The 15532-nt window shown below is 40.1% G+C and overlaps 1 protein-coding gene across 1 annotated transcript in view; it reads right to left on the reverse strand.

Moving 5' to 3' along the window:
* The window catches only part of LOC123728073 (intelectin-like), a 31094-nt gene extending 17552 nt beyond the window's left edge, over window positions 1-13542 (reverse strand). The window contains exons 1-6 of the mRNA XM_045698623.1: window positions 13473-13542; window positions 13179-13316; window positions 11184-11431; window positions 7243-7401; window positions 6585-6699; window positions 1629-1732 (exon numbers count right to left, since the gene is read on the reverse strand). Of these exons, the coding sequence (XP_045554579.1) occupies window positions 1629-1732; window positions 6585-6699; window positions 7243-7401; window positions 11184-11431; window positions 13179-13316; window positions 13473-13542 (834 nt within the window). The remainder of the gene's footprint in view (window positions 1-1628; window positions 1733-6584; window positions 6700-7242; window positions 7402-11183; window positions 11432-13178; window positions 13317-13472) is intronic.
* Between the last annotated feature and the right edge of the window lie 1990 nt (window positions 13543-15532).

A 15532-nucleotide genomic window follows, 5' to 3' on the forward strand; every position in this document is an offset into this window, starting at 1 on the left:
AAGATTTTATTTCTGGAGGCAGATTTCTTGCAGAAAATGCCAGTGAATGGTCTCTGAACAGCAGCAGGGGGCTTCAGAGGACTGAATGGTCTCTGAACAGCAGCAGGGGGCTTCAGAGGACTGAATGGTCTCTGAACAGCAGGAGGGGGCTTCAGAGGACTGAATGGTCTCTGAACAGCAGGAGGGGGCTTCAGAGGACTGAATGGTCTTTGAACAGCAGGAGGGGGCTGTCCATCCCCATTTTTTTAAAGTTTATATAGATTATTCAACTTAAAGTTTCAATAAAGCGTGTTAGCTGACCTACTTGTATATTTGACAGCTCGCTAGCTAGCTAGCTAATTAGCTCTATTTATTAATTCAACATGAGGAGCTAAGAGGTTGCTGAATGCTTAGCTAGCTAGCTAGGTAGCTCTATTTATTAATTCAACATGAGTAGCTAAGAGGTAGCTGAATGCTTAGCTAGCTAGCTAATTAGCTCTATTTATTAATTCAACATGAGGAGCTAAGAGGTTGCTGAATGCTTAGCTAGCTAACTTGCTCTGATTAGCTTAGCATGTTGCTGGTAATTTTCTACATTTTACGCTTTGCTTCATGTCAGGAAACCAGTTGTATCTTAGATATATTGTCACATTTGTTTGACTACTGTAACACAATAATACATTTCAAAATGTTTCAACTTGTAACAAAGTTTTACTTACAAGATTCTCAGTTCAAACCGACGCCATGTTTTCAAAAGTTGTGCATCTGTTAAAGTCCACCCATTGACCTTTTAGAAACCAATGAGATTTGGTCTGCCCTAAACCAATCAGATTCTTTCTGCCCTTAGAAAAAAGTTGACTAAACGTTATGTCAATGTGCGGAACAACTGTTGCTCGATAGTGTTAAGTCGCGTCAATTCGAATCTGGTATCGGAACAAAATAGTCACTCATAGTAACTTCGGATTTCTTTGTACTTTAATTAATGCAAACACTTGAATGGTAAATAGGTGGTTCGTATATACGGGCTCCCTGTAACACCTCGCAGGGCAAAACAGAGAACTGGAATAACATCCTTTGCTTCTCATTAAATACTCTGACAGAGATAGTTCCCGCTCACTGCTGGCCTGTCAAAGGGAGGATGAGCGTGGTTTAAACTTACTCATCCTATCGTTGGCGTGCAGGTTGGTCCCAACCTCAAGACGCCTCCTGTTGCCGGGTGTAGTTATTATCTTTGGCAGTCGATTTATCTTGTGACTGCACAATGTACAGTTCTCTAAAACCCCGACACCCCTCCGCATATACATTTCACCCATATCCTGCCGTTATCATTTAACAAGCTCTTCCATATCCCTGATTTACAGCATCTGCATTCTTTCCATATGACTCAACATCCCATGAGCCCCTTCCTCTCACACAGCAGTATGCTCTTATCATATAGAGTATAAACTTAATATTATAGCATAGCTTCTTTGTTATATTATATAGGTTATGCAAACAAATAGTTGGTCAAACCCTAACAATAGTCATCGCATTCCACAGTCTTTTGACAGACATTACGATGCCTTTCATGTTACGTAGTCTGTCTCAACTGATGACTGCCATTGAAAAACTAAATCTGTACATTTCTGTGTGGCCGTAGCCTTACTCACGTGTTCATTGTTGCAGCCAGTGGGTTTGACCCCAGAGCAGATGGCCAAGGCTGCACGTTCAGTGTTTATCGCTCGGAAAGTGATGAAGCCAGGCTCAAACTCACCTGCCATAGAAACAGAAGAAATAGAAGTTTAGGAACATAAGTATGTAATGTTGTCTATTCGGCTGGAACAGTCAACACATTAGGAGGTAGGTGTAGTCCAACATCTAACTATTCCTACAGTAGAGCACAGTCAACACATTAGGAGGTAGGTGTAGTCTATCATCTAACTACTCCTACAGTAGAGCACAGTCAACACATTAGGAGGTAGGTGTAGTCTATCATCTAACTACTCCTACAGTAGAACACAGTCAACACATTAGGAGGTAGGTGTAGTCTATCATCTAACTACTCCTACAGTAGAACACAGTCAACACATTAGGAGGTAGGTGTAGCCCAACATCTAACTACTCCTACAGTAGAACACAGTCAACACATTAGGAGGTAGGTGTAACTACTAACTACTCCTACAGTAGAACACAGTCAACACATTAGGAGGTAGGTGTAGTCCAACATCTAACTACTCCTACAGTAGAACACAGTCAACACATTAGGAGGTAGGTGTAGTCCAACATCTAACTACTCCTACAGTAGAACACAGTCAACACATTAGGAGGTAGGTGTAACTACTAACTACTCCTACAGTAGAGCACAGTCAACACATTAGGAGGTAGGTGTAACTACTACTACAGTAGAACACAGTCAACACATTAGGAGGTAGGTGTAGTCCAACATCTAACTACTCCTACAGTATAACACAGTCAACACATTAGGAGGTAGGTGTAGTATATCATCTAACTACTCCTACAGTAGAACACAGTCAACACATTAGGAGGTAGGTGTAACTACTAACTACTCCTACAGTAGAACACAGTCAACACATTAGGAGGTAGGTGTAGTCTATCAACTAACTACTCCTACAGTAGAACACAGTCAACACATTAGGAGGTAGGTGTAGTCTATCATCTAACTACTCCTACAGTAGAACACAGTCAACACATTAGGAGGTAGGTGTAGTCTATCATCTAACTACTCCTACAGTAGAACACAGTCAACACATTAGGAAGTAGGTGTAGTATATCATCTAACTACTCCTACAGTAGAACACAGTCAACACATTAGGAGGTAGGTGTAGTCTATACTAACTACTCCTACAGTAGAACACAGTCAACACATTAGGAGGTAGGTGTAGACTACTAACTACTCCTACAGTAGATTACAGTCAACACATTAGGAGGTAGGTGTAGTCTATCATCTAACTACTTCTACAGTAGAACACAGTCAACACATTAGGAGGTAGGTGTAGTCTATCATCTAACTACTCCTACAGTAGAACACAGTCAACACATTAGGAGGTAGGTGTAGTCTATCATCTAACTACTCCTACAGTAGAACACAGTCAACACATTAGGAGGTAGGTGTAGTCTATCATCTAACTACTCCTACAGTAGAACACAGTCAACACATTAGGAGGTAGGTGTAGTCCAACATCTAACTACTCCTACATTAGAACACAGTCAACACATTAGGAGATAGGTGTAGTCTATCATCTAACTACTCCTACAGTAGAACACAGTCAACACATTAGGAGGTAGGTGTAACTACTAACTACTCCTACAGTAGAACACAGTCAACACATTAGGAGGTAGGTGTAGTCTATCATCTAACTACTCCTACAGTAGAAAACAGTCAACACATTAGGAGGTAGGTGTAACTACTAACTACTCCTACAGTAGAACACAGTCAACACATTAGGAGGTGGGTGTAACTACTAACTACTCCTACAGTAGAACACAGTCAACACATTAGGAGGTAGGTGTAACTACTAACTACTCCTACAGTAGAACACAGTCAACACATTAGGAGGTAGGTGTAGTCTATCATCTAACTACTACTACAGTAGAACACAGTCAACACATTAGGAGGTAGGTGTAGTCCAACATCTAACTACTCCTACAGTAGAACACAGTCAACACATTAGGAGATAGGTGTAGTCTATCATCGAACTACTCCTACAGTAGAACACAGTCAACACATTAGGAGGTAGGTGTAACTACTAACTACTCCTACAGTAGAACACAGTCAACACATTAGGAGGTAGGTGTAGTCTATCATCTAACTACTCCTACAGTAGAAAACAGTCAACACATTAGGAGGTAGGTGTAACTACTAACTACTCCTACAGTAGAACACAGTCAACACATTAGGAGGTGGGTGTAACTACTAACTACTCCTACAGTAGAACACAGTCAACACATGAAGCTCAAATTACTATGTATGCTGATGATTGCAGACTTCAGCACCTTCAGCCAGAGAGCTCACTGAAACGCTTAGCAAGGAGTTACAGTCAGTGTCAGATCGGGTAATAAGTTAACAATAAACTGGTCTTAAATACATCTAAAATCAAAAGCATTGTATTTGGTAAAAAAATAAATGATTGACCTAAACCTCAACTGGAGATGTGCACAAAGGCTGTGAACATTGAACAAGTTGAAGTAGCTGAACTCCTCGGAGGAACATTGAACAAGTTGAAGTAGCTGAACTCCTCGGAGGAACATTGAACAAGTTGAAGTAGCTGAACTCCTCGGAGGAACATTGGATGGTCAGTTATCATATTGACAAAGTCGTTGTGAAGATAGGAAGAGGTATATCTGTTATAAAAAAAAAAATGTTTTTGTCACAAAGATCAACTGTACTTGTTGTTCAGTCTTTGATCTTGTCTCGTCTTGATTACTGTCTGGTAATATGGTCAGGTACAGCAAAGGAAGATCTAGCAATCAACAACATGATAGTCTCATGGTTGAGGAGAAACTGACTACTTCTCTTCCAGTCTTTTTAAGAAAGATTTGGGTGTTGAAAATGCCTAACCACTTGTATAATCTATTTGCATACACTTCAAACAGACATACAGAACTTCGGACTTATAGTACCAGTTTGGACAATTCTACATTGTAGAATAATAATGAAGACATCAAAACTATGAAATAATACATATGGAATCATGTAGTAACCAAAAAAGTGTTGAACAAATCTAAATATATTTTATATTTGAGATTATTCAAAGTAGCCACCCTTTGCCTTGATGACAGCTTTGCACACTCTTGGCATTCTCTCAACCAGCTTCATGAGGTAGTCACTGTAGCTCAGTTGGTAGAGCATGGTAGAGCATGGTGTTTGCAACGCCAGGGTTGTGGGTTCGTTTCCCACGGTGGGCCAGCACAGAAAAAAAAAAAAAAATGTTTAGAAATGAAATGTATTCATTCACTACTGTAAGTTGCTCTGGATAAGAGCGTCTGCTAAATGACTAAAATGAAAATGTCACCTGGAATGCATTTCAATTAACAGGTTGACCTGTTAAATAGTGGAATTTATTTCCTTCTTAATGCGTTTGAGCCAATCTGTTGTGTTGTGACAAAGTAGTGGTGGTATACAGAATATAGCCCTATTTAATAAAATACCAAGTCCATATTATGGCATGAACAGCTTAAGTAGGGCCTGCCGGGTGGTGTTGTGGTCTAAGGCTGTGCCACCAGAGATTCTGGGTTCGAGCCCAGGCTCTGTCGCAAAATAAAATAATACAAAAATATTTAAAAAATAACAGCTTAAATAAGCAAAGAGAAGCAACAGTCCATCATTACTTTAAGACATGGATGTCAATCAATCTGGAACATTTAAAAAATGTTTAAAGTTTCTTCAAGTGCAGTCGCAAAAAACATCATGTGCTATGATGAAACTGGCTCCCATGAGGACCACCACAGGAAAGGAAGACCCAGAGTTACCTCTGCTGCAGAGGATCAGTTCATTGGAGTTACCAGCCTCAGAAATTGCAGGCCAAATAAATACTTCACAGAGTTCAAGTAACAGACACATCTCAACATCAACTGTTCAGAGGAGACTGTGAATCAGGCCTTCATGGTCGAATTGCTGAAAAGAAACCACTACTAAAGGACACCAATAAGAAGAAGGGACTTGCTTGGGCCAAGAAACATGAACAATGGACATTAGACCAGTGGAAATCTGTCACTTGGTCTAATTAGTCCAAATTTTAGATTTTTGGCTCCAACCGCCGTGTCTTTGTGAGACGCAGAGTAGGTGAACGGATGATCTCCGCATGTGTGGTTCCCACCGTGAAGCATGGAGGAGGAGGTGTTATGGTGTGGGGGTGCTTTGCTGGTGACACTGTCTGTGATTATTTTCGAATTGATTACACGCTTAACCATCATGGCTACCACAGCATTCCTGAGAGAAATGCCATCCCATCTGGTTTGCGCTTTTGTAGGACTATCATTTGTTTTTCAATAGGACAATGACCCAAATCACACCTCCAGGCTGTGTAAGGGCTATTTGACCAAGAAGGAGAGTGATGGAGTGCTGCATCAGATGACCTGGTCTCCACAATCATCCAACCTTATCCCAATTGAGATGGTTCGGGATGAGTTAGAGCGCAGAGTGAAGGAAAAGCAGCCAACAAGTGCTCAGCATATATGGGATCTCCTTGAAGGCTGATGGAAAAGCATTCCAGGTGAAGCTGGTTGAGAGAATGCCAGAAGTGTGCAAAGCTGTCATCAAGGCAAAGGGTGGCTACTTTGAAGAATCTCAAATATAAAATATATTTTGGGGTACTACATGATTCCATATCTGTTATTTCATAGTTTTGATGACTTCACTATTATTCTACAATGTAGAAAATAGTACAAATAAAGAAAAACCCTTGAATGAGTAGGTGTGTCCAATCTTTTGACTAGTACTGCATATACCCCAGCAGACACACCACTATGGGTTTCTTCCCGGTACCCAAACCAAAACACATTTAATGCGTTGCTCAGTTCTGTATAGAGCCATGTCGTCCTGGAAGAGTAGCTGCTGCATGTTCAGTAGTGAATGGGGATCCTAATAAACTAAATGTTGTTATTACCTCTGGGCGTAGGACCATAGAACATTTTGGTGGTGTCCTTAGTTCCCATATCATCCACTGGAATAGAAGGTCCCTTGTCGTTGCAATTTCCTACTCCATACCTCACTGTATAACGCTGGGGGGACAAGGACACATGGGGAGAGGGAGAGAGAGAGAGAGAGAGAGAGAGAGAGAGAGAGAGAGAGAGAGAGAGAGAGTGAGAGAGAGAGAGAGAAAACCAGTCTCCACAATAATACTAAACTTACAAAAACAATGCTTTTGTTAATCCTCACAAGGTCAAATACTATTTTTAGGGGGTTTAGTGTTAACGTTTGAATTAGTGTTTGGGTTAGAATTAGGGTTTGGGTTAGCTAGGGTTAAGTTTTGGTGTTAAGGTTAGGGTTAGATTTAGGGAAAATAGGATTTTGAATGTGACTGAATTGTGTGTCCCTAAACGTTTAGTTATACTAGACTGTGTGTGTGTGTGTGTGTGTGTGTGTGTGTGTGTGTGTGTGTGTGTGTGTGTGTGTGTGCGTGTGTGTGTACCAGAGGAGGCTGGTGAGATGAGGACAGCTCATAATAATGGTCAGAACAGAGCAAATACCAATCCACAGATTCCACTCCAGTCATTAGCACGAGCCCGTCCTCCCCAATGAAGGTCCTGTGTTGTGTTCTGTACCTTGAACAGTCCATGGAGGTTTCCTCCGTACTGGGCTAGGAACTTGGCTTCAGTGTGGTAACGGAGGATAGAGGTGATTCTCCAGGTCTGCAGCTGAGCTCTGTTAGGAACATGCCACACAGACATGTCCTCCGCCATGATGTCATAATACCCTGGGTTCTGAGAGAGGGGAATCAGGAAGTGAGGTTTGGTTTGACCCTGGGTCAAAAATATAGACAACGTCGTCACAAATCTGGGACCTGCGCCATTGCTAACTACCAGTGCAATTGCTAACAAACAAAGCTGGTCCGATTGTTGCAAAGATTTATGGGATATTAGAAGAGCCGTTGGTAACTAGTAAAGCTGGTCCCATTGTTGCAAAGAGTTATGGGATATTAAATTGTTGTTGTCTTAACTTTTGTCTTCTCCAACCTAGGTTTTACCCTGGGTTACATCTCATTGGTCTAAAACCCTCTTCTTCTCCTTGTCTCCTTTCTTTGCTGAGAAGTATTAGAGAAGTGTTCTAAAGAGAAAGAGGAGTGTTCTAAAGGGAAAGATTAGTGTTCTAAAGAGACAGACGAGTGTTCCAAAGAGAAAGATGAGTGTTCTAAAGAGCAATATGAGTGTTCTAAAGACAAAGATGAGTGTTCTAAAGGGAAAGGTGAGTGTTCTAAAGGGAAATGTGAGTGTTCTAAAGAGAAAGAGGAGTGTTCTAAAGGGAAAGATGAGTGTTCTAAAGAGAAAGATGAGTGTTCTAAAGAGAAATGTGAGTGTTCCAAAGAGAAATGTGAGTGTTCCAAAGAGAAATATGAGTGTTCTAAAGAGAAAGATGAGTGTTCTAATGAGAAATACGAGTGTTCTAAAGGGAAAGATGAGTGTTCTAAAGAGAAAGAGGAGTGTTCCAAAGAGAAAGATGAGTGTTCGAAAGGGAAAGGTGAGTGTTCTAAAGAGAAAGAGGAGTGTTCAATAGGGAAAGATGAGTGTTCTAAAGAGAAAGATGAGTGTTCGAAAGAGCAAGATGAGTGTTCCAAAGAGAAATATGAGTGCTCTAAAGAAAAATATGAGTGTTCTAAAGATAAAGATGAGTGTTCTAACGATAAATACGAGTGTTCTAAAGGGAAAGATGAGTGTTCTAAAGAGAAAGAGGAATGTTCTAAAGAGAAAGAGGAGTGTTCTAAAGAGAAAGAGGAGTGTTCCAAAGAGAAAGATGAGTGTTCTAAAGCATAATATGAGTGTTCTAAAGAGAAAGATGAGTGTTCTAAAGGGAAAGATGTGTGTTCTAAAGAGAAAGAGGAGTGTTTTAAAGGAAAAGATGAGTGTTCTAAAGAGAAAGAGAAGTGTTCTAAAGAGAAATATGAGTGTTATAAAGAGAAATGTGCGTGTTCTAAAGGGAAAGATGAGTGTTCTAAAGAGAAAGATGAGTGTTCTAAAGAGAAATGTGAGTGTTCCAAAGAGAAATGTGAGTGTTCCAAAGAGAAATATGAGTGTTCTAAAGAGAAAGATGAGTGTTCTAATGAGAAATACGAGTGTTCTAAAGGGAAAGATGAGTGTTCTAAAGAGAAAGAGGAGTGTTCCAAAGAGAAAGATGAGTGTTCGAAAGGGAAAGGTGAGTGTTCTAAAGAGAAAGAGGAGTGTTCTAAAGGGAAAGATGAGTGTTCTAAAGAGAAAGATGAGTGTTCGAAAGAGCAAGATGAGTGTTCCAAAGAGAATAAGCTCTAAAATATGAGTGAAGATAAAGATGAGTGTCTAACGATAAATACGAGTGTTCTAAAGGGAAAGATGAGTGTTCTAAAGAGAAAGAGGAATGTTCTAAAGAGAAAGAGGAGTGTTCTAAAGAGAAAGAGGAGTGTTCCAAAGAGAAAGATGAGTGTTCTAAAGCATAATATGAGTGTTCTAAAGAGAAAGATGTGTGTTCTAAAGGGAAAGATGCGTGTTCTAAAGAGAAAGAGGAGTGTTTTAAAGGAAAAGATGAGTGTTCTAAAGAGAAAGAGAAGTGTTCTAAAGAGAAATATGAGTGTTATAAAGAGAAATTGCGTGTTCTAAAGGGAAAGATGAGTGTTCTAAAGAGAAAGATGAGTGTTCTAAAGAGAAATGTGAGTGTTCCAAAGAGAAATGTGAGTGTTCCAAAGAGAAATATGAGTGTTCTAAAGAGAAAGATGAGTGTTCTAATGAGAAATACGAGTGTTCTAAAGGGAAAGATGAGTGTTCTAAAGAGAAAGAGGAGTGTTCTAAAGAGAAAGATGAGTGTTCGAAAGGGAAAGGTGAGTGTTCTAAAGAGAAAGAGGAGTGTTCTAAAGGGAAAGATGAGTGTTCTAAAGAGAAAGATGAGTGTTCTAAAGACAAAGATGAGTGTTCTAAAGGGAAAGGTGAGTGTTCCAAAGAGAAATATGAGTGTTCCAAAGAGAAAGATGAGTGTTCTAATGAGAAATACGAGTGTTCTAAAGGGAAAGATGAGTGTTCTAAAGAGAAAGAGGAGTGTTCCAAAGAGAAAGAGGAGTGTTCGAAAGGGAAAGGTGAGTGTTCTAAAGAGAAAGAGGAGTGTTCTAAAGGGAAAGATGAGTGTTCTAAAGAGAAAGATGAGTGTTCGAAAGAGCAAGATGAGTGTTCCAAAGAGAAATATGAGTGCTCTAAAGAAAAATATGAGTGTTCTAAAGATAAAGATGAGTGTTCTAACGATAAATACGAGTGTTCTAAAGAGAAAGAGGAGTGTTCCAAAGAGAAAGATGAGTGTTCTAAAGCATAATATGAGTGTTCTAAAGAGAAAGATGAGTGTTCTAAAGGGAAAGATGCGTGTTCTAAAGAGAAAGAGGAGTGTTTTAAAGGAAAAGATGAGTGTTCTAAAGAGAAAGAGAAGTGTTCTAAAGAGAAATATGTGTGTTATAAAGAGAAATGTGCGTGTTCTAAAGGGAAAGATGAGTGTTCTAAAGGGAAAGATGCATGTTCTAAAGAGAAAGAGGAGTGTTCTAAAGTGAAAGATGAGTGTTCTAAAGAGAAAGATGAGTGTTCCAAAGAGAAAGATGAGTGTTATAAAGGGAATGAGGAGTGTTCTTAAGGGAATGAGGAGTGTTCTGAAGGGAATGAGAAGTGTTCTAAAGGAAAGAGTGTTCTGAAGTAAAGAGGAGTGTTCTAAAGGTAAAGAGGAGTGTTCTAAAGTAAAGATGAGTGTTCTAAAGTAAAGAGGAGTGTTCTAAAGGTAAAGAGAAGTGTTCTAAAGTAAAGAGTGTTCTGAAGTAAAGAGGAGTGTTATAAAGGTAAAGAGGAGTGTTCTAAAGTAAAGAGGAGTGTTCTAAAGTAAAGAGAAGTGTTCTAAAGGTAAAGAGAAGTGTTCTAAAGTAAAGGGGAGTGTTCAAAAGTAAAGATGAGTTTTCTAAAGGTAAAGAGAAGTGTTCTGAAGGTAAAGAGGAGTGTTCTAAAGGTAAAGATGAGTGTTCTAATGTAAAGAGGAGTGTTCTAAAGTAAAGATAAGTGTTCTAAAGTAAAGAGGAGTTTTCTAAAGGTAAAGAGAAGTGTTCTGAAGGGAAAATGAAGTGTTCTAAAGTAAAGAGAAGTGTTCTAAAGTAAAGATGAGTGTTCTAAAGGTAAAGAGAAGTGTTCTAAAGTAAAGAGTGTTTTGAAGTAAAGAGGAGTGTTCTAAAGGTAAAGATAAGTGTTCTAAAGTAAAGAGGAGTGTTCTAAAGGTAAAGAGGAGTGTTCTAAAGTAAAGATGAGTGTTCTAAAGGTAAAGAGGAGTGTTCTAAAGTAAAGATGAGTGTTCTAAAGTAAAGAGGAGTGTTATAAAGGTAAAGAGGAGTGTTCTAAAGTAAAGAGTAGTGTTCTAAAGTAAAGAGGAGTGTTCTGAAGGTAAAGAGGAGTGTTCTAAAGTAAAGAAGAGTGTTCTAAAGTAAAAAGGAGTGTTCTGAAGGTAAAGAGGAGTGTTCTAAAGTAAAGAGGAGTGTTCTAAAGTTAAGAGGGGAGTATTCCACCTTGAAGTCGTCAGAGGTGGCGCCCTCTGCTGTCCCAAAGGTGGCAGTGTTCTCCCAGGTCCCGTCTCCTCCTGGGTAGTTGATGTTATTCCCCTGCTGACTGGTCCAGCGGTCGCCAGCCGTGCACTTCCCAAACATGTTGTTCTCGTGCACGCTTGCCACAAGTGTCCAGCCGCCGCCCGCCGTGGTCATGTCACAGAAGGTCTGGTACTCAGTCCCGCTAGCCGTGGTCAGGTAGTATATCCCATCTAGGACACAGAGAAAAATATTCACAAATACATACTAAATATGTTCAATCTATATGCCTTAATGTATTAAAATGACTGGAATGCTGTGTGATGACATGAATGAATGACTGATTGATTGATACAGTAGCCTATATAAGTATTGAAATATAGTCCTCAGTAAGTTACGGTATTCAGACTAAACAGGATGTGCTCTTAGGCCTACAACTCAATGGTGGTTAAACGAGGCTGCTATACGACGCCTACTAATGATAATAACATTAATTATTATTATAATGATCATAATAATAATAACAATAATGAGGAAATCAAGCCAAAGACACATTTAACAGTTAGGCTATTGATTATAGACTTAATGAAGTAGTGATTTTCTAATTCCTCACTTTTCTTAGACAATAAGTCAAGGGCTGTTTTTTCATCTCATTCTGCTGCTGCCTCCGCCGCATTGTTCTCAACACCAATACGCTGAATAACTTTGCTATTATGTAAATAGCAACATGGTCTAGGAAAAGGCGCCAATTCAACAACGCACTGATTTCTTTCAGAACCGCGTCTATCCAACACGGCAGAAACGCATTTGTTAAAAAATAGTACAATTTGTATTAGTGTTGCACCATTGTTGTTATGTAATATCACCATATACAATTTCAGTTGCACATGTCTTAGACTGATGGACTGTGCCATCCCCACGGCCTCCACAATGGATCAGTCCACTCAGACAGGAGCCAATCAGACAGCGGTCTTCTACGCCATGTTTTAAACTTCTTTTTTGCTACTGCTCGACTAAAGAAATATTGGTCGACCAACAGCCTAGCGACCAAACAATCGACCAGTCGACTAAATGGGGTCAGCCCTAATTCAAATATATCAAAATATATTTAAAATATACACTACATGACTCCTGCTCATTGAACATCTCATTCCAAAATTATGGGCATTAATATGGAGTTGGTCCCCCCTTTCTTTGCTGTAACAGCCTTCACTCTTCTGGGAAGGCTTTCCATTAGATTTTGGAACATTGCTGCGGGGACTTGCTTCCATTCAGCCACAAGAGCATTAGACCATTTTTCCTCCACCAAACTTTACAGTTGGCACTATGCATTGGGGCAGGTAGCGTTCTCCTGGCATCCGCCAAAACCAGATTCGTCCGTCGGACTGCAGTGGAGAACCTTCGCCTCAGTCTGAGGTCCTGAGTGCTCTGGAGCAGGTTTTCATCAAGGATCTCTCTGTACTTTGCTCCGTCCATCTTTCCCTCGATCCTGACTAGTCTCCCAGTCCCTGTGCAATCAATTGAATTTACCACAAGTGGACTCCAATCAAGTTGTAGAAACATCTCAAGGATGATCAATGGACACAGGACACACCTGAGCTCATTTTCGAGTCTCATAGCAAAGGGTCTGAATACTTATGTAAATAAGGTATTTCTGTTTTAAAATATTCTATATATTTGCAAACATTTCAAAAAATCAGTTTTCACTTTGTCATTATGGGGTTTTGTGTGTAGATTGATGAGGATTTGTTTTAATCCATTTTAATCAATTTTAGAATAAGGCTGTAACTTAACAAAATGTGGAAAAAGTCAAGGGGTCTGAATACTTTCCGAAGGCACTGTATGGTGTATATATATTAACATATGAACACATAAAAATAACATATAAATATAAATATATTGACATATATGTCTATTTTCCAAGCTTGACTGCTTTAACTCATACTACAGGGAAGAATGAATGCGTTGTGGTTTGCTGACCATCCTTGATGTTGTATTTGTCTTTGAGTTGTTTGCAGCTCTGGACTTTGTATCTCGCAGGTTCATTCTTGGAGACAGAAGTGTCCCCGCTAGGGCCTCCGGACAAGTTGTTGGTGTTGTGGATCTCAATCAGAAGGTCTGAGGAAACAAAAGGACCTTAGATAGACAGACCTAGTGTGTGTGTGTGTGTGTGTGTGTGTGTGTGTGTGTGTGTGTGTGTGTGTGTGTGTGTGTGTGTGTGTGTGTGTGTGTGTGTGTGTGTGTGTGTGTGTGTGTGTGTGTGTGTATACTAACCTGGATCTACTGAGACACAGCCTCCTCCAGTCAGAGACAGAGACCGGACTACAACCACCAGGTACTTCATGGCTGAGGAGGACAACAACACAAACACTGTGAGCATCACAAATGGCATTCTATTCCCTAAATAGTGCACTACTTTAGACCCTATTCCCTATATAGGGCACTACTTTAGACCCTATTCCCTATATAGTGCACTACTTTAGAGCCTATTCCCTATATAGTGCACTACTTTAGACCCTATTCCCTATATAGTGCACTACTTTAGACCCTATTCCCTATATAGTGCACTACTTTAAACCCTATTCCCTATATAGGTTCTATAGGGTTCTCCCAGTATATCAGTCTATCAGTATATCGGTCTACCAGTATATCAGTCCCTCTACCAGTATATCAGTCTCTCTACCAGTATATCAGTCTCTCTACCAGTATATCAGTCTCTCTACCAGTATATCAGTCTCTCTACCAGTATATTAGTCTCTCTACCAGTATATCAGTCTCTCTACCAGTATATCAGTCTCTCTATCAGTATATCAGTCTCTCTACCAGTATATCAGTCTCTCTACCAGTATATCAGTCTCTCTACCAGTATATCAGTCTCTCTACCAGTATAGCAGTCTCTCTACCAGTATATCAGTCTCTCTACCAGTATAGCAGTCTCTCTACCAGTATAGCAGTCTCTCTGCCAGTCTGTCTGTCTCTCTGCCAGTATATCAGTCTCTCTATCAGTATATCAGTCTCTCTACCAGTATATCAGTCTCTCTACCAGTATATCAGTCTCTCTATCAGTATATCAGTCTCTCTACCAGTATATCAGTCTCTCTACCAGTATATCAGTCTCTCTACCAGTATATCCGTCTCTCTACCAGTATATCAGTCTCTCTACCAGTCTGTCGGTCTCTCTACCAGTATATCAGTCTCTCTACCAGTATATCAGTCTCTCTACCAGTATATCAGTCTCTCTACCAGTATATCCGTCTCTCTACCAGTATATCAGTCTCTCTACCAGTATATCAGTCTCTCTACCAGTATATCAGTCTCTCTACCAGTGTATCAGTCGCTCTATCAGTGTATAAGTCTCTCTACCAGTATATCAGTCTCTCTACCAGTATATCAGTCTCTCTACCAGTATATCAGTCTCTCTACCAGTATATCAGTCTCTCTACCAGTATATCCGTCTCTCTACCAGTATATCAGTCTCTCTACCAGTCTGTCGGTCTCTCTACCAGTATATCAGTCTCTCTACCAGTATATCAGTCTCTCTACCAGTATATCAGTCTCTCTACCAGTATATCCGTCTCTCTACCAGTATATCAGTCTCTCTACCAGTATATCAGTCTCTCTACCAGTATATCAGTCTCTCTACCAGTGTATCAGTCGCTCTATCAGTGTATAAGTCTCTCTACCAGTATATCAGTCTCTCTACCAGTATAGCAGTCTCTCTACCAGTATAGCAGTCTCTCTACCAGTATAGCAGTCTCTCTGCCAGTGTATAAGTCTCTCTACCAGTATATCAGTCTCTCTACCAGTATATCAGTCTCTCTACCAGTATATCAGTCTCTCTACCAGTATATCAGTCTCTCTACCAGTATATCAGTCTCTCGACCAGTATAGCAGTCTCTCTACCAGTGTATCAGTCTCTCTACCAGTATAGCATTCTCTCTGCCAGTCTGTCTGTCTCTCTCCCAGTATATCAGTCTCTCTACCAGTGTATCAGTCTCTCTACCAGTATAGCAGTCTCTCTACCAGTATAGCAGTCTCTCTGCCAGTCTGTCTGTCTCTCTGCCAGTATATCAGTCTCTCTATCAGTATATCAGTCTCTCTACCAGTATATCAGTCTCTCTACCAGTATATCAGTCTCTCTACCAGTATAGCAGTCTCTCTACCAGTATATCAGTCTCTCTACCAGTATAGCAGTCTCTCTGCCAGTGTATAAGTCTCTCTACCAGTATATCAGTCTCTCTACCAGTATATCCGTCTCTCTACCAGTATATCAGTCTCTCTACCAGTATATCAGTCTCTCTACCAGTATATCAGTCTCTCGACCAGTATAGCAG

Source organism: Salmo salar, chromosome ssa17, assembly GCF_905237065.1.
Source record: "Salmo salar chromosome ssa17, Ssal_v3.1, whole genome shotgun sequence".
Taxonomy (NCBI): Eukaryota; Metazoa; Chordata; class Actinopteri; order Salmoniformes; family Salmonidae; genus Salmo; species Salmo salar.